Source organism: Harpegnathos saltator, unplaced genomic scaffold (genome assembly GCF_003227715.2).
Source record: "Harpegnathos saltator strain DR-91 unplaced genomic scaffold, Hsal_v8.6 scaffold10, whole genome shotgun sequence".
NCBI lineage: Eukaryota > Metazoa > Arthropoda > Insecta > Hymenoptera > Formicidae > Harpegnathos > Harpegnathos saltator.
Window position 1 is genome coordinate 279916 of NW_020229873.1, and position 23000 is coordinate 302915.

The 23000-nt window shown below is 53.8% G+C and overlaps 1 protein-coding gene across 2 annotated transcripts in view; it reads left to right on the plus strand.

Annotated features, from left to right (window-relative positions):
* The first annotated feature begins 3431 nt into the window (after window positions 1-3431).
* The window catches only part of LOC105182915 (transcription initiation factor TFIID subunit 1), an 81497-nt gene continuing 61928 nt past the window's right edge, over window positions 3432-23000 (plus strand). For both annotated transcript variants that reach the window (XM_025308235.1, XM_011140704.3), the window contains exon 1: window positions 3432-6216. In XM_025308235.1, the coding sequence (XP_025164020.1) occupies window positions 4737-6216 (1480 nt within the window). In that variant the 5' untranslated portion in view covers window positions 3432-4736. The remainder of the gene's footprint in view (window positions 6217-23000) is intronic.

Consider the following 23000-nt stretch of genomic DNA (forward strand, 5'->3'; position numbering starts at 1 on the left):
GTCGCACGGACATACACACACACGTGCGCGCACATTAAGAGAGTTTAAGGAGTTTCCGTGACGACGGCAGCGCGAATTCGCGCGAGTCGACTCGGTGAATGCGCTCCTGGAGAAGGATGCATCACCTCGTTCCACGAGAGCGAGCTGCATCCTCCCGACGAATGAGAGTAGCCGCTTACGAATTAGCGAGCGCAGCAAGTCCCGGCTAACTTACAGGGTGTACCTAAGCGGAGGCCTTAGGGATACTAACGAGCGCGTGGACGCTCGTTAAGGCCGGAGAATGCGGGGTAGCCGGCGTTAACGAAATTTACGAAGCCGACCGGCTGTAACGAGTTCGAGGCCGGGGAAGAGTACATGTTGCAAGCGAGGAAGGATATCGCGATAGTCGACAGAGCAAGAGAGAGAGAGAGAGAGAGAGAGAGAGAGAGAGAGAGCAAGAGAGGGAAAGAGAAAGAGAGAGAGAGAGAGAGGCTCTTAATCCCGCGATCGCGTCTGTTTGACCGTCGCCGCGCTCTTTTTGCCGCCTCATAACGTCCTCTTCCGCTGAAAAAGAACTACCCTTCGCATTTTTCCCTTATCCTACGCGAGCCTCATCCCTCTTGGTCGATCTCGTCGAAGACGAGACGACGTTACATGCGTCGCAAGCGGTTGCGCGATTTCCCGCGAAGAGGAGGAAGAAGATGCGGGAGAACGAGAGACGGAGAACAGCCGCCTACGAAGACGAAGACGAGAGGACGAAGACGCGTGGCGAAATTCGCCCCGTGCGCGAATTTCACCTTTCGTACACGCGAGTTACCGCGCCGCGCGCAAAGAGGAGCGATTCGCGCGTGTCGCGAGCCGAAGGGTCTATTTCGAGCGGACGCGGACGAGGAGCGAGCAACGCCGCGCGCAAGACAACGCGCGAACGAACGTATCTCATTCCGTGACGAGAATAACTGCAATTTCATTGTAGTAACTAACACGAACGGTGTGTAATGTAACGTGAGTGAATAATTGGACGGGGAAGAATTTGCAAACTTCGCGAAGGCACACGGCTCGGCTTCTCATTCGCCGGGTTCCTCGCCGGCTGTCGGATTTTCGCGCTCAAGTTTACGAGGTGTTAACACTGACAATGCGTCATTACGGTGGCCGAGCTTTGATGACTCCTCTGCGAGTGTGCGTGTGCGTCGGCTTGTACGTGTGTCTGTTTGAAATGTCAATTGAAAAAGCACACACGCTCGAGCCGCAAGCCGCGGCCGGCAACTCCGGTTCTCATCGGAGTAACAGAATTCACGCGGGTTATATGTTGAAACCCCCCCCCCCCTTCTCTCTCTTTCGCCACCCTTTTAGTACACCTCTCTCGCCGCTGAATACTGACTGAAGTCTCGAGACTGCACGGATCGCGCCAAGAGAGAGAGAGAGAGATAGAGAGAGAGAGAGAGAGAGAGAGAGAGAGAGAGAGAGAGAGAGAGAGAGAGAGAGAGAGAGAGAGAGAGAGAAACAAAGAGAGGCGGAAATTCTGACGTGGGACGTACGCGGAAGAAAATATCATTCTACTGTGGAGAAAAGCGACTAGTTTATCTCTTTCGCTTCTTAAATGACGGCTATCTTGAGAGATTCTTCCCTGATAATAATCATGAAGCATACTCAGATTCGGGAGAAGCCTCGCATTATCGTGTATTTAAAAGAAGAATCATTTTCTTCTTCTCGAAAATATTAGAAAGCTCTGTACAGGAAGTAAGCTGAATATTTTACTTGTGCCGGTATTTTCTCTTCATTTTGATACTTTTCGGTAAAGTAAAAATTTCATGTTTGTGATGAACTCGTGTATGAGACAGATTTGCGAATAAGCAAGTGCCATGAAATGCTTCAAACAGATCACTCGAGAGTTCGTAAGATACGTAAAAAGATCGGTGCAACACGTGTGCTTCCCGATGTAAAAAAAAAAAAAAAAAGATCTAAGTAAAGAGAAACAAATGGTTTGCAGAAACATTAATTACATATTTTCTCTGCCCTTCAAATCGGCATCTACCACCGTCTATCTGCATCCCATCTCACGCGGCTCACGCGATCGCTAATTACTCGGGAATCCGTATTACGTTCGGGATGACCCAGTGGTTGCCGACGGCCTCTTTATCGGCCGGCACTTCGTCTTCGCTCTCGCAGCGAACGAAGTACGAAGATCGAGCTAATAATGAGCTTCAACGCGATCGCCACCCCCGGGAGTCCCACGTTGACGCGAGCTCCTCGCGCTGGTCGGGCGAAAAATGAATACATGATTCACGAGCAGCGCGCACGCCAACCTCGGCGGAGGAGCGCAGGTATCGCGCGTTGGATCGATAGACGATTAATTCCATCTCAGCGCCGATGATGATTCGCGGTCTTCATCCTCTTTGCATATTTTCATGTCACGCGAGCTTCCCCCCTTCGATCGCTCTCGTTTAGTTCCTTCCCCCTCCCCCCGTAATTATGAGGTAAAGAGAGCCTCATTATAGACACGTCCAAGTCGCCGAGTCTGCGATCGCGCGCAACTTCCAGCACGTAGAGAGATCAATACTACTCTCTCTTTCTCTGTCGGCCGACGTCGTCCTGTGCGCAAAAACCAACCCCCAACTCGCGCGCACCCCTCGCGTCGGATCAACGGACGGAACGTTTCGAAACCGAAAGTCGGGAAATTCGCGAGAACGAGAAGTAAGAGGAGTCTAGACGACGCAAAAGCGCGAATACAAAGGAGATGAGAGACCAATCAAGACTTGGGTCTTGATCGGACTCCACAGCGTGTGACGAGCGGACGAGCGACTTTTTCTCGGCTCCCAATCGAGGAAGTTGAAGATGCAAAGAGGCCATTCCAGTTAACTGGAGGCTGAGAGCGCGTATGAGCGGACGGTGCGGATCGAAGAGAACGCATGCGAAGCAGACGGAATGAAGAAGACAACGAGAGAGGAACAACCGCCGACTACGAAGGGAAACGAGAAGGAGAGCACGAAACAGAACCTGACGACGACGACGACGACGACAACGACGACGACGGTGGGTGCTGAGGTGGGGATAAAAGCGAGAGGGACAGACACCGGCAATAAAACGACCGAGCGAGTGAGCAGGACGGAGAGGTACCGACGCGGCATAGGCCGCGCGCAGCTGGATCACCTATGGACAGAGACAGGACTCGCGCGCGCGGAAGAAACACGGAGTACACGCCGAGAGACGGAATAAAGTCCGCGCGGAAGAGAGGGAGACGCGACTCTGCAGCAGCCACCTCGGCGGGCTCTATATCCAACAAGCTCCTCGCTGTTGTAGGGGCGGAAGGAGGGCTGGTCAGGGGAGTCAGTGGAACCCTCGACAGGGGGTGACGAGGAGGCGAGGGGAGACCATATCTCCGGGCGAGCGACAGAGACGGATATAGCCGGCGCGCGGAATTGGTAGGGTGAGGCAGAAGAGTGGAGGCAGCAGAAGTGGGACATGGCGAGCACCTATGAGGTGAACCGCCGAGACACCGGCACCGCGTAGTGGGGCGAGCCAGGGCGTTCCGGAATGGCGAGTTCGCGCGTCGGACACCAGATGTCGAGCGGACTCACCCCACGGCCGCGTCCAGGTCTCCGCGGGGTCAACGTGGAGGCGTGCACGCGCACCGGTCTACACCCAGAAACGCCCATCGCGAGCCCTCCCGCCGCTTCCTCGCCGCAGACGTTCCGCGGCAAGCAACTGGACAACCAGCCCGGTCTGGTTTCACGGCGTCGCACACCACGGCTCCGTCGAGAAAGACCCGCGTCTCCACCAGCAGACCCGCGAAAGGTATTTCCACGTTCCACACGTCGGTGCGTGTCACGAGCCGCCGCGACCTTCGCTCACCGTCGTCGCGCCGCTTCGCCGTCCGGACCACGCCAGACGGACACCACAAGTGGCCTCCGCGTCCAACGGAGACACACCTCGCTCTAGCGCGCTCGTAGCGCTCGTAGCGCTGTGTCGAGGACGGCAGGGAACTCCCGCTGCTGCATGGCTCTCCCGAGAAACGTCCGACCGGTTGGGAATCGGGGAATATGTGAGAGTGCCAGTTAGGATAGTACAGCGAAAGCCGTACGAGAAGATACGGGCTCTATGTTGGGTGATGGCAGGACTCCGCCAACCAAGACCCATGGGATTAAGGATTCGCCGCTCGTTCAATGAGTGCCGGACCCGTTCGAGGCAGTTTGTGGTGTAATATCACCGAGACACAGGACAACGAGAGAGAGGACGGCCAACGGGGGGTGGCCATGAGAGTGGAACGGATCGTGTCGATATCGCTCGCGAGCAGTCCGCGGAAACTGTCCGTCGGGATGAAGCAGGGTGAGAGCGCGGGGCTTAGCCGTTAGCAACGGAGAGTTGAAAGTGCGGAGTTACGAGAGAGAAGTAAGTCGAGTAAAGGATTCCACACGGACTCGTCGCGCTACAACTTCCCTGTCCGCAAACATGTACATGAAGAGGAGATCGTGAGAGAGCGTGTCCCGAGCAGCTCGTGACGAAAGACACAGATCCGAGGATGACGTCGGGCAGTGCTGCGCGGGGCGTTTCCGTAAGGTAGAAGACGTGCGAGACGATGTAAGAACTTTGAGGGAAGAGTCGCAATTCGGAGCAGGCGTACCAGGCGGGGGGGAGAGGGCATCATGAGATTCCCGCGGTCCGCGGGAATATCGTCGTTGTGATCGCGCGTCGCGTCGCGTCGGGTCGGGAACAGCTCTCTGCTTGATCCGCGTGCGGCGGGTGTTACCGCTCCGAAGAAGATGTCGGGCACACCTCCGGAGCCGGTGAGTCTGGACTCTGACTTGCCGGAGGCCAGATCGAGCCATCTGGCTGGGTCGCGATTGGAGCGGGACGCGGAGGACGCGGAGAAACGCGATGAAACGCGAGCGGGGGCCGAGTGCAACGCCGACAGCGACTGCGAGAGCGACACGAGCGAGGTGCTGAGCGTCGGTAGCGAGCCAACGCCGAGCAGCGTGGTTGGGGTGCGCGTATGCGGCTCCGTCAGGTACGACCGGGAGTCCGCGAGCAGCCGAGGTGAGTTTCGCGATGAGGAGAACACGAGAACATCGGCGACGCCGTCGCCGTCCAGCTCCACCAGCTGCAACGACCTCTACTACCAGCGTGCAGCCGGCAATCACGTACCGGCACCGAGTCCACCCGGCTACAGCCAACCACCGTCGTCCCCTACGGCGTCTTCCGTCAGATCCCCAGCTTCCTCATCGGCCACTGCCTCGTCTCCGGGTCGACCGGAAGCCACCCAAGAGGCTATCGTACCCAGGTACCAATCCAGTCATCAGCACCTACTCCCTCGATACTCCTCCGGCAGGGAAGTCGACATTTCCGACTATCCGGCGCGCGTGCAACACGGTCTGAGCCACGAGATCGTTTACCCGACCGTCGAGAGGCTGCACCGTACACCCATCAGCGTACCCCTAGTGACGAGACTCTCGTTGTCGCCGCCGTCGGCCATGACGGTCACCGGGCTCCAGGCGACGACGCCCGTTCTCCATCCCGCCGCATGCAGGGACCCGCGGGACAGCACCACCTCGTTGATGCCGCACCACAGCAGCCAACACCTGCACCATGCGAACGCCCACACCACGCATCTGCACCAGGGCTCGCAGGTGCAGCATGTGCCGGCCAATTCGGTGCACCAGCATCGGCTGTCGGTCAGCAAGCTGTTGCAACGGGAGCCCGGCAGCCCGGCGTCACCCGGCGGCACCGGGAGGGAGGAGAACGGACGCACCTTGGCCGCCGCGAACGGCCTGCAGAACAGCATCGGCCACAACAACGCCAATCATCATCACCACCACCACCACCACCATCACCACAACCACCACAATCACCACAACAACAACAACAACAACAACAACAACAATAATCTGCAGCACCAGGCGGGTCTCAAGTTCAGTATAGACAATATTCTCAAGGCGGATTTCGGCCGGAGGATCACGGACCCAATCTCCCTGAAGAAATCGCGCCCCAAGAAGGTGGCCTCGCGGCCGATCGACCTGACCAAGGACTTCCTCGAATCGTCCTCCGACACTTCCGAGAGGAACGGCACGGAAACGACGACGACGACGACGACGACGACGACCGCGACGACCAACGCGTCTCCCACCGGCGTTTCGGCCGGAAACCCGCCGCCCAACCCTACCGGATCGACCGGTACCGACCCTGGCAAGATGTTGTGGCCGGCGTGGGTCTACTGCACCAGATACTCGGACAGGCCCTCCTCGGGTGAGTTATCTCTGAGCACCAGAAATACCACTGAGCGACTGAGCGCGATTTTCGTACCAACAACCGCGCGCTCGGACGCGCGCAGCTCGCCGATCCGCTCTGCCCTGAGCCCTTGAGCTCTGAGAGTCGAACGACGTCTTTTCGTCTTGGACACGACGATACAATTCTTCGGCGACCTGAGCCGGAGCCCCCCGTGTACGACGGGCCGACGAACCGTCGTACACATCATCACGTCGTTGCTCGGGATGATTCACGTCGCCGTTGAAAAGCACGTTGCGAACAACAGCCTCGTGAGAATCACCCGGCTGTTCCTGCCTCTTCCTTCTCCCCGCGCGGGAATATATTAATGCGAAAATATAACGGGCCGGAAATGGCGGCATAATAACGCGATTAATCAAAATTCGTTGCCGAGCGTGCACGTGCAACGCGCTCGCGCAAGACTTGGAACGCGATCGGGCGAGATTGCAGTGTTTAATCGATTAATTCGGCGAAATATCACGGAACGCTTCAAGTGGGAAATCGAGGTTTCTCTCTTCTCTCTCTTTCTCCCTGCTCTCTCTCTCTCTCTCTCTCTCTCTCTTCCCTTCTCCTGCGCGCATTCATTGTCGGCGAGCGCGATTGCTCAATAACCGCCGATAGAACCTCTCATTAGGCGCGTACGTATAATGGCTTTAAATACCGAATGTATATAAATTTCTTAGTCAGACGAGAAATATTCACAGCGCCGGGAGAAAATGTTTCTCGCCATTGTGCGAGGGAACGTTTGTTAAACGGCCGCAATTTACTACTGTCACGATTGATGATATGTGCGTGATCCGCGCGCACGTGTGTGTGTGTGTATGTACAACACACACGCATTCGTGGAATCAGAGGTGCGCAAGGAGGGCGAGGGGTGGAGGGGAAGGGCGAATGGTTGCCACGTTTTTTAGATAATAATTAATTAGTGAAACGCGCCGTGTTGGCGTTCGCCGCAACACTTGCGCGCTTTGATAGGCGGACGCGACCGCAACTGTACAAATATATAGGGTGTCCCATTTTAAAGGACTCACTCAAATATCTCAGAAACACTGCGTTAAATCGAAAAATTTTGCTTAAGACAAAAGTTGTTTAGCTCGAAGGGGGACATAGAACAGCGGTAGCATTTTGTTTATAGATGACTCCATTTTCGAGATATTTACTGATTATCAATTTTCTTAAATGGAAATCCCAGCTCTTTATTATATCAATTTTCTCTTTCTCTACCAATTAATTTGAACAACTATTGTCTGAAACATTTTTTTATTTGCTTAATATATTTTGAGATATTTAAGGAAAACTTGGTAACTTTTCCAACATTTACCTTACGATATCTCGCTAACTATTCGTCGAAAGAAAAAATAATATTAGACTTTTTTTACTTTATTTACTATCAAGAATATACTACTATGATAGTGCCCTAACTTTTATTAATTCAATAATTTTGAAATTTCCAAAGGTCGATAAGTTAATAAAAGTTAGGACACTGTTATAGTAATATATTCTTGATAGTAGACAAGGTAAAAAAGTCTGATACTATTTTTCCTTTCGACGAATAGTTAGTGAGACATCTTAAGGTAAATATACCAAGAAAGTTACCAAGTTTTCCTTAAATATCTCAAGATATATTAAGCAAATAAAAAAACGTTTCAGACAAAAGTTATTTAAATTAATTGGTAGAAAAAGATGATGTGATAAAAAGCTGGGATTTCCATTTAAGAAAATTGATAATCAGTGAATATCTCGAAAGTGGCGCCATCTATAAACAAAATGCTATCGCTGTCCTATGTCCCCCTACGAAGCTAAACAACTTTTGTCTTAAGCAAAATTTCTCGATTTAACGCAGTGTTTCTGAAATATTTGCGCGGGTCCTTTAAAATGGGACACCCTGTATATTGTATAATTGTGCCACCGGGAGGCGCGGGAGAATAATCCCGCGATTCGTTCTAGCGAAATGTTCTCTCCCACAGGGCGTTTCACGTAAATACGGAACACTTTGAACTACGGACAGTCATGCGAGATGTCACGCGAGAATGATTCGCGGCTGTGCGCGGATTTTGCACGACTTGAGAGTGATCAGGGTGTGCATCTGTCAACAGAACATACAATTCTCTCCTTCCGGTTTTCTCGCCGAAACCGGCAGGCCGGAGAATGCGCAAACGCGAACGCGAACGCGAACGGATTACGCGACACGCTGCAGCAGCTCGCGTAATTTCGTTATCGATTCGGCCGGTTATCAATATCGTTACTCCGCGCGGACGGAAGAAGCGTACGACGGTGTGATCGCTGGGGTTTCTGCAGCCTCGCGCAGATAGATGATCCTTTCAAGTGACACAGGAAAACGTGTAATTACTTCACTTCCCGCACGAGTGCCAGCTTGATGAATGATAGAAAACGTTTCTTCGTGTCGTTCATATCTGATATACGCTTATTGTCAGGAAACAATAGTTAAGCAGTCGGAGAAATAGCCGCTCTCTGCCTCATAAATCAAGCACGGCCATTTCTCACCCGGGTACTCGAGCAACAATTTTCTAGGCGGATTCAATGCATCAATGCGTAGCGTATTGCGCAAAAAGCGAGAGAAGACAAGGAGGTGAAGGAAAAAAAGGACAGCAGAATTCGACGAATAAATTTATACAAATTGAAGTGCATTCGTCTTCCTTCTCTCTCTTTCGCGAGAGCGCGCGCGCGCGCACGCGCGCGCTTTGCGGCGGACTGCGCGTTTCACACTGCCGCCGCGACGATTTATTCATCGAAGCCACAAATTGTTGCGCAAACAAGATTAAGAGCGCGATCACGCGAGAAAATGTACGCTACGAGATTGCTGCAAATTCGCGGCGTTTGGCGGCCACCGTCGCGCCCGATACACACACCTGCATCTAACGCCGTACGTTGAACGTTCGGTATATCACGAGTATACATAATATATTTCATGATGTACGTGTTCATGATACGCCGCGTTTAATGTGTATCGCCAGGGGTCAATAAGTTTCCGCGGCAACATGTATGTATATACATTCTTCTAAAATATATCTCCGCGCACGCTGTAATTAATGCGTTCCGGCTAATAGCGCTTTCTCCAACGAGAACCGCTCGCCGGCCGTCCTCTCCCGCGCTCTCCTCTCATCGCGTGAACCTTCGTAATCGTAATAACATCGGCCACGACGCCACGGCGCACCGATCATTACGGCAAACACCATGACGAATAGATAAATATTACGGCGGGAGAGATGTTATTGGATCAGCCATTCCTATTATGTCTTTACGAGGCGTAATTTCGCGACGCGCAAGGCTGATAAGCGCGCGCGGCGCGACCGAGCGGTTAACACGACGACTATAAAATCTAATTACCGTAATTGAACGGTGCCGGTCCCGCGTGGCGAGTTTTCATTGATATCATGGTAAACGTATTTCCAGCGGTATTCTTTTCGCGCGTTCTCGCGTGCGTTAATATCCGCAAATAAGCGCGATATCGTCGTTACCAGCCAGTTATTTCCCGGCTGGTATGTGCGAGGGCGACGCGCGCGTATCGCGACGACGAGGGAGAAGGACGAGCGCGAATCTAATCAGTAACGTATTGCCGGACACACGCGCTCGCGAGCTTTACGAGACTTTCACGCTCGCGGTAATTGGATACAGTTGAGGGGGCCGAGTTCCTCTCTCATTATTGGCTACTTATCGGCGACCGTGTACGCGATACCGCGAGTCCTCCTCCCCCTGCCTCACTCTCTCTCTCTCTCTCTCTCTCTCTCTGCTCTCTCTCTCACTCTCTCTCTCTCTCTCTCTCTCTCTCTCTCTCTCTCTCTGTCTCTCACTCATGTGAGCCCGGCGCCCGACTCGCTCGCTCGCGTGTGCGAAGCGCAGCAATGTAACGGATAAGTAACGCGTCCGAGGAGGCGTCGGCGATATTTGAGCAACGTTCCCTCATGCACGCTCGTTTCTACGCGAGCCGCAAATCAAGCGGACGGCGAAATTGTACATGCGATCGATCACGGTGCGCGCGGCGCTCCGCGATAAGATTTCAGCTCGACTCGTGAACCCCGCCTTCTTTATTGTCGCGCCGCGGCAACCTGCCGCGGAATCGCGTAATTGATTACGGGGAAGAGAGAGAGAGAGAGAGCGCGCGTTCTATCGCGAGTAGGCGCTATCAACGGCTTGTCAAGTGTCAGAAACGGTCAGAAAGTGCTGGCTGGAACGAGGCGACGCGCGCGAAAAAGTCACGCTTCGCATCGATCCAGCGGCCTGTTACCGTTCCGCGGGGGAAAATCGTAGCGCGTAATCGTAACGTGGGAAAGCGCGCGATGGCGATCGATCGATCGATCGATCGATCGAGCGAGCGAGCGAGCGATCGAGCGAGCGAGCGAACGAGCGCGTTTACGCTCATCATTTGTCTCCTCACGGGCGCGGGGGAGGGGAGGGGGGCAGGCGGATGCACGGGGAATGCACGGGCAATGATAAGAGACGATATTAATAAAGCAAACAGAAACGCTCGGCTCGGAATATATCGCGGGCGATTTTGCCCGCGATATGTTAAACGGTGATCGCGCGCGGCAGCGCGCGCAATACCGACTGATACATTTCCATCGTCAGTCTCGGAGCCGCGACGGACGGGGAGGGAGGAAGAGGAGAGAGGTGCAATAAAGCCGGTGCGGTATCGCGCGCTAAAATCCATTTACGGAAAGTTATGGCTAATTAGTTTCCTCGGGGCCCGCGTGCGACGCGCACGGGCGATTTCCCGTTAACGAGGCTCGGATCGGTGCCACACACGCGCTCGCTCACGCACGCACTTACGCACTTACGCACACCACACGTTGGGCAAGACCCGCGTCCTCGTATTTGCGCGAGTGAGCGTGGGTGAGAATTTGAAAAATCCGCATTCACCGGCACGTTTCACATCGGCGGCCGGACGCGAGCGCTAAGCTCGTTACGGTCGTCGAGAGAGCGAGCGGCCGGGCGCGAATCGACGCGCGGATTCGCGACGAGCAGGAATGCGACGATCGCGCGCGTAATTAACGCGCTCGGGCGCCGATATATTTGCCGGTGCCACGCGGAAACTCGAAACGACGCTTCGGAGCCTCGTCGACGAGAGCCTCGCGAGCGCGCTATCGGAAACGGCGCGCCTCGCGCAACGTCGCGGAGAGAGAGAGAGAGAGAGAGAGAGAGAGGGGGTGGAAGGGAGGGGGAAAGTGCCGAGGCGGTTCGGTAGGATCGGTGGGACGCTGCATGTAATTAAAAGGAGCGACGACCGCGGCGCGGCGCGGCGCGGCGCGGCGGCCGATCGGCTGGATAAAAAGCGACACGCGTTACACGACGATACATCAAGCCCTAACGAAATGTTCGCGGCGAAAGGAAGCATTAATCCGGCCGAGCCGATTCCCGCTGCATCGTCGCCCCTTCAGCATCTCGCTCGCTCTCTTCGCCCGCTCTCCCATTTTTCTGTCCCTCTTCCTCCCTCGATCGAGCCGCAGAACCGCGATATACCTGCTTACGCACAATTGGCATACGTGTATTATACGGCCGACGCCGAGCGATGTTCGCCCCCGTCTCGGGCGGTCTCGCGGGATCCATCAATCTTATTAAGGTTAAATCGAACGTGCCTCTCTCGTTCTCCGCGACCGAACACGATAACAAACCCAGACTAGAGCCGCGGCAGCGCCCGAGCGCGGACCCGCGCGCATACTCGATGGTCCCTGCGGGCGGCTGCAAAATCTATGAATGGCTTCCGTTCGGCCGATATCGCGCCGGGTATTTTCAGACGCGAACGACGATGAACAACGATGATCTCGTGCCTCGTTCCTCCCGCCGCGACAAATGGCGTTGTTAGCCGCCATTCGCATTCGCCCGCGCGGTTGTGTCGGGCGGATCTCTCGACGTCGCAGAGAATCGTCTGTCGAATCTTCGGGGGTCTCTCTGCGAGACGATAATCCGCGTGTTATCCCGAGAGCGGACTCGTGAATTTCGCGGAAGGGAGGTCGAGTTTCACGACGAGATAATCGTTGCTGTTAATCGCGTGCAACAACCGCGTGCGAGCTCCCGCTTCGTCAGAGAACGGCGACGAAGGAGAGCGGTGTCTTTCCGAGAGCAGAGAGAGAGAGAGAGAGAGAGAGAGAGACTGGCCGAATGTTCCGTTCGTCGGGGTCGTTTCGTCATCCCGACGCCGAAATCCCGCCTAACGACCTATTAATGACTCCGGGTAATTATTACTCTTGTTCGCGGTATCGTCCATCGCGCGCTGATCGAACACGCTTCTCCTCGGGCCACTCGACGCGCACAAAAGCATAGAAAATGAGATTCCGGCTGGAAGCGGATAATAGGAAACTTCTGCTCGCTCGCTCGCTCGCTCGTTCGTTCGTTCTCTCCCCCCCCCCTCTCTCTCTCTCACTCTCTCACTCTCTCTCTCACCGGCGCGTTTAGGAGCGTCGTTTAACGCGCGACTCACGGGTGGTGGCCCGCTCGAGACGCCGCCGACGAATACAAAGCCGTCGGTAACGACGCGACGAGTGTGTAATCGCGCGAATAATAAACGACAGTCTCCGGGACCGCGTACCAATTAGAACCGGACGTATAATTAAGGAGCGTCTTGTCCAACGCAGGTCAATTTCGAAGCAGAGAGGAGAGAGAGAGAGAGAGAGAGAGAGCGCGAGGGAGAGAGTCATTGTGCGCATCGCACCGTAATTAAATACCCAGCTCCGACGGATAGATGGATCGGCGCAATTCCCGCCGATAATTGCCGCCGTACAAAGTACAGACGATTACGCGCAATTAGACAGCAAAGGAAACAAAAGCGCGACTTGGCGATCGCTCGCGACGATCGGGGTTTCTTGCCACTTGGCACGCACGCGAGAGACCTCCTCCCGGCGCGCGAGCAGGATATCCCGGAGACGGGTCCTCTCGAAACTCGCAACTCCACGACGCGACGTGCACTCCCCCCCCCCCCGCCCCATTACATTGCATTGTAGTATAGTGCATTACGTAACCGTCCGACGTGCAATAAACCGCGGGGCCGGGTATCTCCCGTGCGCGTCATCGGCTCGCCCGTTGTCATCGCGAAATTATTAATTAACCGGCCGAGAGAGAGAGAGAGAGAGAGAGAGAGAGAGAGAGAGAGAGAGAGAGAGAGAGAGACAATGCGTCTCGCGAGAATCAGCCGGCGGCGCAAGCCGGTGCACGCGCGCCGTAATCGCGAGCAACGAGCGGCGGATGGCACCGCGGGGGATCCGCCCGCCGGCTGCGGGATGTACGCCTCCCCTTGCCATTCAAATATCCACTGACTTATGGGCGTAACTTGGCACGAGGAGCGAGAGCTTTTATCGCGCCCCCGGCGCGGAGATAAGCGGCTCTCTTTCCCTGCAGGCCGCTGGCCCCCGTGCGCGAATCGCTGATCGAAGATCTAGAGGTGCGCGCGCGCGCGCGAGATCCTGCCTCCTGCGCGTACATTTCGCGAACACGCGCGAATTCAACGAGCCGGCTCGCTTAATCGGGAAGCCTTTCCGCCGCGGAACCGCGAAAGAGAAGACGGTCGATCGCGTGAAGAACAGCGGCAATCACGATTGTTCCGCTCTCGCGTTCTGCTCGCACCGTCACCGCCGTCGCGCCGGGGAGCAACGAACGACTTTGAAGCGTCCCACGACGACTTACCAAGGCGTCGTCGCCATTGCCGTCGCGACCAGGACAGACGATTCACGTTGCCTGTAACAAGACGCACGCGCGCGCGCGCGCGCGCGCCTGCCTTGTCGAGCAGGTAACCTTTCGCGCGGCCTTCCGGACGGCTGCGATTAAGCCCGATCGTCGATCCTCAACTCTCGCTAATGTATTGGCAGTTAATAAGTAATTAAAACGTCGATAGGCGAATGATGAGCGTGCGATATTGCGCGACGCGCGATAATGGTGCCGGATAATATATTATATCGGCGAAGAGGGCGAGCTACAAAGAGTCGTTGTGCGCGCGCGCGCGCGTCTTCAATTAGAAATTGTTTACGCCAGGTGGATAGTGAGCGTTTGCGCTTCGGCGCCGTGGCGGCTAATCTCTCTCTCTCTCTCTCTCGGTCTCTCTCTCTCTCTCTCTCTCTCTCTCTCTCTCTCTCTCTCTCTCTCTCTCTCTCTCTCTCTCTCTCTCTCTCTCTCTATCTCTCTCTCTCTCTCTCTCTCGGTCTCTCTCTCTATTGCTCTGGCGGTTAATAAGCGCCGTAAAGAACGCACATCGAGTCCGCTAATGAGCCTCTGAATTGACGGACAGGCGAGCAGGCAGGCAGGCAGGCAGGCAGGCAGGCAGGCAGGCAGGCAGGCAGCCAGGCAGACTGGCAGCCTGTAAGTGTAACGCGAGAGGCGCACGCGGCCGATTACGCGTTTAGAAATTGAGTTCGCCGCTAATCGGTATCTAGGGAGACGTAAAGGATCTATCAGTGAAAGGAAATCGCAGCGCGGCCCGATCGACGAGAAAGAGAGGGAGGGAGGGAGGGAGGGAAGAAACGCGCCTCGCAAACGTCAACGCACGTCACGCGGTTGTCCTGAATAGGCGGAATCCCAGTGAGCGGGCGACAAAGTTGCGTTATTTCGGCGACTTGTCCTTCTGAGAAAAGGCTCCGCTAACCAATTTCGGAGAGGAACAAATTCAACCCGGCAAATAACTCCGGGGCGGGGTCGAGCCGGGTCGAGTGACCGTGGAATAAATTTCACTGCATTTCGGAATAAACGTCGCGCACGGTAATTGATATTTTTATTGATAATAAAACCACAACACTCTGCCGCGAGAGAGTGTCATTGTGCGAGAGAGTGTCATTGCGCGGCGCTCGACGTTTTATTACCGCGGAATTATCGCGGTCAGGCGATCTTCTCTCGTCGGGTTCGGATTAGAAATAGATCTCTCTCTCTCTCTCTCTCTCTCTCTCCCTCTCTCTCTCTCTCTCTCTCTTTCTCCCGGTCGTAATCCGGGAACAACGAGCGGAGAGCGACTCGTTTCCGTCGACTCGCGGCGATCTCAATGTTGTCTCACGCATGCGGCTCGTGAGAGATTTACACGCGTAGCAATAACGCGACGCGTAGGTGTCTCGCGGGAGGAAGCTGTTTGTCGTTCGCCTTTATAAACGGAAATTACCCGCGCCTCATGATACCAATCACGAATTCTTATAACCGTTTTGTGCGCCCTCTCTCTCTCTTTCTCTCTCTCTCTCTCTCTCTCTCTCTCTCTCCCCTGCGTCTCTCTCACCGATGCGTGACACGCGCAGTAAATTCGTAGAAGCTCTATTTGAGAAAGGCTCATTCAGAGAATCGTCGTTACTTTACAAGCCGCGACGACGTCGCGTCGCGGGGCTCACCCTCGTCGGACCACTCGTCGACGATTATTACCGGGCTTTTTATTACCTCGTACACATTTCTTCACGCACAACTCCTCCAAGTGGACCGCCCTCGGGAGATAACGCTGCGAGAGCAAGCCGCACACGCAGAATCGTCCCCGCGTGTTTCTCCGCCGAATCGCAGGTCGCGCAATCGCACCGACTCGCCGCCGCGTTAACGATCCAATCCAACGTCGCGATGTCGTCCGAGCGGGCACAACACAGATGACAAAATGAACCTCCGCTTGTTACTCGCGAATTTTCCCCGACACATGCGCGCGCGAGCCTGGCGAAGACGCGGCGTTTCCTTCCTCCATCTCTCGGTGGACGACGCGCTTAGTGGTGGATTGAGCCTGCTGGAGGTCATCAATCACAAACGAACACGTCGAAAGCGCTCGTCGTGTGAACGCGCATGCATGTAATAACGGGCGCGATTCGAACAGCCGTTGTCGTCGTCGTCGTCGTCGTCGTCGTCGTCGTCGTCGTCGTCGTCGTCGTCGCTAAAAGCGCGCGCGGGAATTCACGCTCACAGGCCGCGGTGATAACGACGCGGATCCGACGACGACGACGAGTTGAATAAAAGTTGTGAATTCGGCCACAGAACAGAGCGCTTTCTAAAGCGCCTTCACGACGATAAAGGCCTAGGCTGAGGTGTGCAGCAACCTTTATGAAAAAACGGCATCGTCTCTCCCGACGGAACACGTCAATCCGCCGCCCGCTGGCTGCTCGTACGCGCGAATAATTCACGGCAGGAGAAAGTACTTAGAGCACGAAAGTCGACCTGTCGTCGAGCTCCGGCCGCGACATAACGATCGCGTCTTTACTTTTCCTGCCCCGTGCGCGCTCGAGCGCGCCGGCTAATTCAGCTCGTGGTCACGTAAGTCCCGAATATGTCACGACGAGGCTCGCGCTCGGTTATGATACACACACCGGCCGGCCGGCCGAACGTGTACTCGCTCGTTCGTGTGCATTGTAACAAGATGAAAATTGTCCGTTCGGACACCGGCTAAATTGAGTGTTGCGTATTAGGAGCCGCGGGAAACTCGCGAGCGGTCCCCCCCGCGCGCTCGACGCGCGATCCCTTTGAGACACGTATTTTTCAGAAAATCCCGTATTTTTCAGAGAATCACATGAACATTTATATACGGGGCTTTCTGGGCTCGCTGATGACGAATCCGTTGTCAGATTTTCGCAATTCAAGACGGCGGATCCAAGATGGCGGACGCAAAAATGAAAAATCGCGATAATTTCGGTGACAATGGAGATATTGTGGGGTTTTCGGAGTCGCTGATTACGAACTCGTTATCAGAGTTTCAAAATTCCAGATAGCGGCCACAAATATGAAAAATCGCGATAGTTTCGGTGACAATGAGTTTTGGACCTCGGATTCGTAACCAGCGACCTTGAAAGCTAACCAAAGTACGATTTCAGCTAATCATATAAAAATCTTATGACCCGCCATCTTGGAAAATAAATTTTAGAATTTGGTCCTCAGATTCCGTAATCAGCGAGCTCAAAAACTAACCAGAGTACAATTTTAGCTAATTTAATAAAAATTCTATGATCCGCCACCTTGAATCCGCCATCTTGGAAAATTAATTTTGGAATTTGAACCTCAGATTCATAATCAGCGATCCGAAAAACCCCCAAACCTTGATTTTGAGCAAAAAATTCACTCATAGCTCGTGGAAAATGATTTTTTTTTGTAAAAATATGTATTTTTCACACTTTGTTTATTTATAATAAATGGACAACTTGTGCAAAACACTTTTCAACCTTTCATATATATTCCCATTTCATATAAGAAGCTAAAAAACGCAAGAAACCCGACAAGAATCCCTCAAATATGAAATATTTCATGAAAATGCGAGAATAAATAGTTGGTAAGTATACCCACTAGACCTCAAAGGGTTATGCATGAGACGACACGCAAAAGCCTGGCTTTCCTCAATTTTTCAACATCTCACCGAACGACGTTTCAGTTCTCGCCGTTCGCAACAACGCCGTTAAGGCCGCGTACAAAAAAAGCTCCCGCGGAGCGTCAGCTTTTCACGGAGGCCGTTGCGAGTCTCCACGATTCAGCTGAATTCGCCGCGACTCGAGAGAGCCGGCAGATTTCCCGGCGGAGAGAGAGAGAGAGAGAGAGAGAGAGAGAGAGAGAGAGAAAGAGCACGTCCAAATATCTCAATCCGCCACTGCTAATAACCGATCAGCAGATATCGATCTTCGTCGAAGCCCATGTTGAACGCACACGCGCGATACAGCGGAAGGACTTTCTTATCCCAAAGCGAGATCCGCGCCGAGAGCCGGCCCCGGACGTGTCTTAGGTAGCCGGGTATGGAAACGGTTGACCATTTAGAGCACGTCAATCACGACACGACCCCTCGCAGGAACGAGCCTCACGACACGAGGAAGTGTTCGGCCGCACAAATGCGGGCCGGAAGTGCTCCTGTCGCCGACGACATGATGAACGCGTCTTCGCCTCCGCCGCGAACATACGCGCTCCCCTTCCGTCCCCCCCCCTCTCTCTCTCTCTCTCTCGCGACCTGTCTGTCTCTTTCTTGCGCTTACGAGAACCGAGTTACGTGCGAATATATTATACTGTACAGGGTCCCGTTGTTGTGTTGAAAAGGAAGGGGGGGGGACAGCTTACATGCGTACGTGGGTGGGCCATCGCCGCCTGGTGTCGCGGATTCTTCGAGTACACGCGGTATTTTCGCGGGGAATACCGACGTCGCGGCGGCGACACGTGACACCGCCGAGAGATTCGGTAAATTATTAGCGCGCCGACAAAAAAGCCACGTCGTCTCTCTCCTCTCCTCTCCGTTTCCCCTCAGCCCACTTTTTCTCTCTCTCTCTCTTTCTCTCTCTCTCTCTCTCTCTCTCTCTCTCTCTAGCGGCGTCTGTCCGCCGCCTCATTGCCTCCTTTTCGCGCGTGACGACTGTATTAAGGAAATGCGCGTCTTGTTACCGCGCGAGACTGCATTTCGATGCCGAGATCACGAGAGATCGCCGTTCCCCACGCGGTATATTTATAAACGGCCGCTGGATCACGCTGGATCACACGCACGCACGCACGCACACACACGCAGCGCACGCGTCGCCCGGCGAGATAATCGGATTTGTTTACGCCCACCTCAAATCGGAGACTCGCGACCTGTGTAATACACGTCGACGTTTATATAAATCTAATTATGCGAGAGTCCGAGGCGCGCGCGCGTGCAAACGCGTGTGTGTACACACGCACACACGCGCACACGTACGATCCAACGCACGGGCCGTAAACACGGGGGACGTCTTAATTGTCGCGTCGACGACGCGCGGTGGCCGTGGCGTGAACGGATTATTTTATTCTCTTCCCCAGTCACACGCAGCTGTTTTTTCTCGAAAAAAAAATCGCGCGACACGTCAGCGAGAGCGGAGTCAACGGGGCCCGGGCTCGGGCCCGGGCCCCGTCACGCGGGCCCTGGTATACGCACGAATTTTTTAACGACGACTCCGAGACGCGAAAGCGACTCGGACATTCGAGATACCGTTTTTAATTGAACTTATTACACATCGATCGCCACTCGCTCTCGAGATATCTATATTTCCTCCATGGATAATGCGGTAAGAGGAAAAAGCGAGAGCGGGGGAGAGAGTGAGAGACAGACACAGTGGGAGAAGGGGCAAGGGAAGGGAGAGCGAAGCGAAAGAAAGGCCGCGAGAAGAAAAGAAAGGCCGCGGCGGTGGTAATGGATGACATCATTACGACGAAGGGTAGAATATTTATGGAAGGCAGCGCGAGCGGGCAACCGGTCGGGCAACTTCGTGGAAGAAGACGAGCGAAGTCAAAAATGCCAGGATCGCGTCGCGATCCGACGACGCGATCGGCGGCCGTGCGTGCGTGCGTGCGTGCGTGCGTGCGTGCGTGCGTGCGTGCGTGCGTTCGTTCGCTCGTTCGTTCGTTCATTGCGTGCCGACCGCGCGCGCGCGCTCCGAGATATTGCATGTCTCCATTATCGACGAGATTGAACAAATTATTAGCGCAGGCGGATACGTACGCGTCGTATGAACGCGCGTATGAACTCCTGCTTTTCGGTTTGCGGCGCCTCGCGGCCGCACGCGAGCGAGCCAAAGCGCGAAGCGACCCGACGAGCATAGTGATGGGCAAATATCGATCGATGAAACAAGCATCGATTCTTATTTTCTTGAAAAATCGATCACCAGACCGACATTTTTGGGGCCGATTATTCCCTAGATCGATTATTTTCCTCGTCGATTATATCACTGGATTTGTTACTACATTTTTATCACTAGGGAATTTGTTTACTACTATTAAGGCCCGTCTACAATAGCTACAAAAATGAAGCTGTAACGGTAAACCGGTAAAAAATAAACCAACAACAGTCGACTATTGTAAGAACAACCGACTTTAATTGGTTTATTTCTTGTAGCTTACGCTTATAGCCTTATTCTTGTATAAGCTTATGCTTGCAGCCATTGTAAAAGGGTTCTTTAAGGTTCTAATAATATATTAATTTATTGTTGCAACATATAACTCTTCACATTAATTTAAAATAAACTAGAGAAACATCGATTATTATCGATTATTTTAAGAAAATATCGATTATGCAAAGACGATTTTTTTGACAATCGATTAAATCGAAGACGATGCTTTTTTTTTGACAAAGCCCATATCCCTACCCGAGCAGAACATCGTCCCACGGCCCCCGTTTAAAATCCGGCCATCCGGCTTCCAAATTTCAAATAGGGCCCGGATAACTTTATCGGACCCGGTACGTAATAAGGAGCGAAACGCACTGCTGCATGATGCCCTGACAAAATTGCCTGAAATCGAGAAGCCTGATGAAATGATGTCCATCAGGATCAAATCAGGCATCCAAATAATGACGTCATCGCTGGTCAGGATATAATCCGGAAAATATTGCAAGACAATTGCCACATTCCCCGAGCGGATAAGGACCACTCGAAATTCCTTCTTATGGCTTGCCTAGTCACGCCATATCAGGCATACAACATTGCCGTATTTGATTCCTGCTCGGGAAGAAGATTTCTGCCCGCTACGCGGAGCGTATCACTTCGCTTCCTCGTTAGCGGGCCTTTAATTATCGGTCGATAGCTGCGATCGAAGCGCGCCCACCACTTTTAATACGAGCCGCCGTTTAGCCGCCGCGAATGATACTCTCTCGGCAGCCGTTCCTCAGCATTCGTGAGACCAATTGGCTTGGGACTACCGGCTCTCGTTCCGGCTCGTTCCTCTCTCTCTCTCTCTCTCAAGAGAGAGAGAGAGAGAGAGAGAGAGAGTCCTCCGGGAAGCGTCGAGTTGACCGCAAAGGCGGGAACGCGCCTTGTTCCGCCCAGAGCTGCTCTCCGCAAGGATCAACGGAATCGCGTCTCGCGTGGTTTCGGTCTCTCCTTCTGTGAACACGTCCGTCGATACCTCCGATGGTCCTTGGATTAATCGGTCTTGATTATTTTTTCTCCATCGGTTCCGAGAATCCGGCGAGTCTCATTGCGAGCTCGAGAGGCCTTTTAACGGACGTGAGCTAAAACGTCCAACAGTCGGCGCGGTCTTGCGCGGATCAAACGTCAGTGCCAGGGATTAATACATAAAGAGAGAAACGAGTAATGATTCGATGAATGATAAATCCCCTGAGTGTTTCTGACAAGATCCGCTCGCAACAACCACGGCGAAAACTACTGGACGTTTCACCTGATCTCGTCCACGGAACTGTTTAATCTCGACGCGAGCACAGGTGTGTGCTCGGACGCGCGGGGAGAAGAAACGGTTACTTCGGGTATTAGCCGGGACTCGAGTGACGTCTCGCGACCACGTGGGGACAAACTTCCATCAGCCGGTCGTCAGGGGCGAAATTGCAGCCTGCCCCGCGCGACGGAACGCGTCGCATCGCTCGCTTGCGTCACCGACGCATTCTTGACGCTCGATGGACGCTGCTGCTGACGCGCGTATTTCACGTGTCGCCGACAGTGTGACAAGATCACACATTGGCGCGCACAATGACGGATGACGTACTACTGCGAAACGCGGCGCAAGACGGAAACTTTGATCGGCAGGAAAGCTGTAACCGGTCGGGCGAGTTTCGCGGCAGGCGAAACAAAAAGCCGCTGGCGAGATCAAAAATATCCGATCGAGCGCGCGGCGATCGTTAGCCAGTAGTCAGGTGGAAATTTGTTGCTCGGCTATCACGCGACGATACGAAGTAAATGCGCCTGCTATGCACACGCGTGCTCGTGCGTGCGCGCGTGTTGTTTATGCGCCGCTGCGTATATGCGTGTGCGTGCGTGCGTGCGTGCGTACACACGCTCGGGAAGACACGACGGGCCCACCCACACTATCGGGCCCGAAAAACCGGCCGCTGTTCCTTCCGTATGGCTATAATTTATCCCGGAGTGACTGACTGGTCGTTAGAGCGAGGGAGAGATAACGCGCTCGTGCGCGCGCGCGATAGAGAGAAAGAGAGAGAGAGAGAGAGAGAGGGGGGGGGGAGGGGGAGGGAGAGAAGAGAACGAAGGAGAAGAAATAGTGGTGGACGTGTGATCGAGTCTTCTGTCGCTTGAACGATTAGGATGGCATCCTCGTGCGTTTGTCCCCCTCCGGGGGATCGATGTGAATCCGCGTCGTCGCTTAGCGAGATATCGTTACGTCATTTTCGCTCGTATGGATACCGAGGTGTTTCGCGATATTGTGGAAACCCGCGACCTCTCTCATACATTTCGCGGTCAATCGAGAAAAATGCGCGCGGAACCTTCGCCGTTTCGTAGGCGAGATCGCATTTCTCGGTAAGTGCATTATCTTCGAATTGAAGAAAAATATTTGAACGTGTCGAGAAATTTGTAGGAAAATTTTTTAGCTGTATATATGTGTGTGTGTGTGTGTGTGTGTGTGTTTACAACATGAATTCATCATTCCCCTCGGGAAGCAGCAGAGTAATTATCACACCAACAGTACACAACTTTTGGATGAATGGGGGAAAGCCGTATATAAAAAATGTACTTATCATTCATTCGTAATGTGGATTCATCCTCGGAATGAAGGAGGAAAATTATCACACGCGAGTAACATGCATTCTCGCATACTCGCAGGGTGAAAAGTTACGCACTATCGCGAGGCGCGATCGAAAAATGACAATAGCGCGCGTATCTGTCCGCGCGTACACGCACACGACAACAATTCTCTGCCCGCCGTCCGCGCGCGCTCCTACTTAGATTGAAATGTTAATAATATTTCTGACAGCCGTGCCGTGCACGCAGTCGCCGTCTGCGAAACGCACGCCGACTGGCGTTCCGTGAACTCATAAAAAGAATTAACGTAGGATTTATATGATTGCACTTATCGTGGCTTCGCGGTGCGCGAGCGAGGTGCACAAGTCAACGTCTACGCGCCGCCGTGCGTTATCTGATTAAAGTTACTTT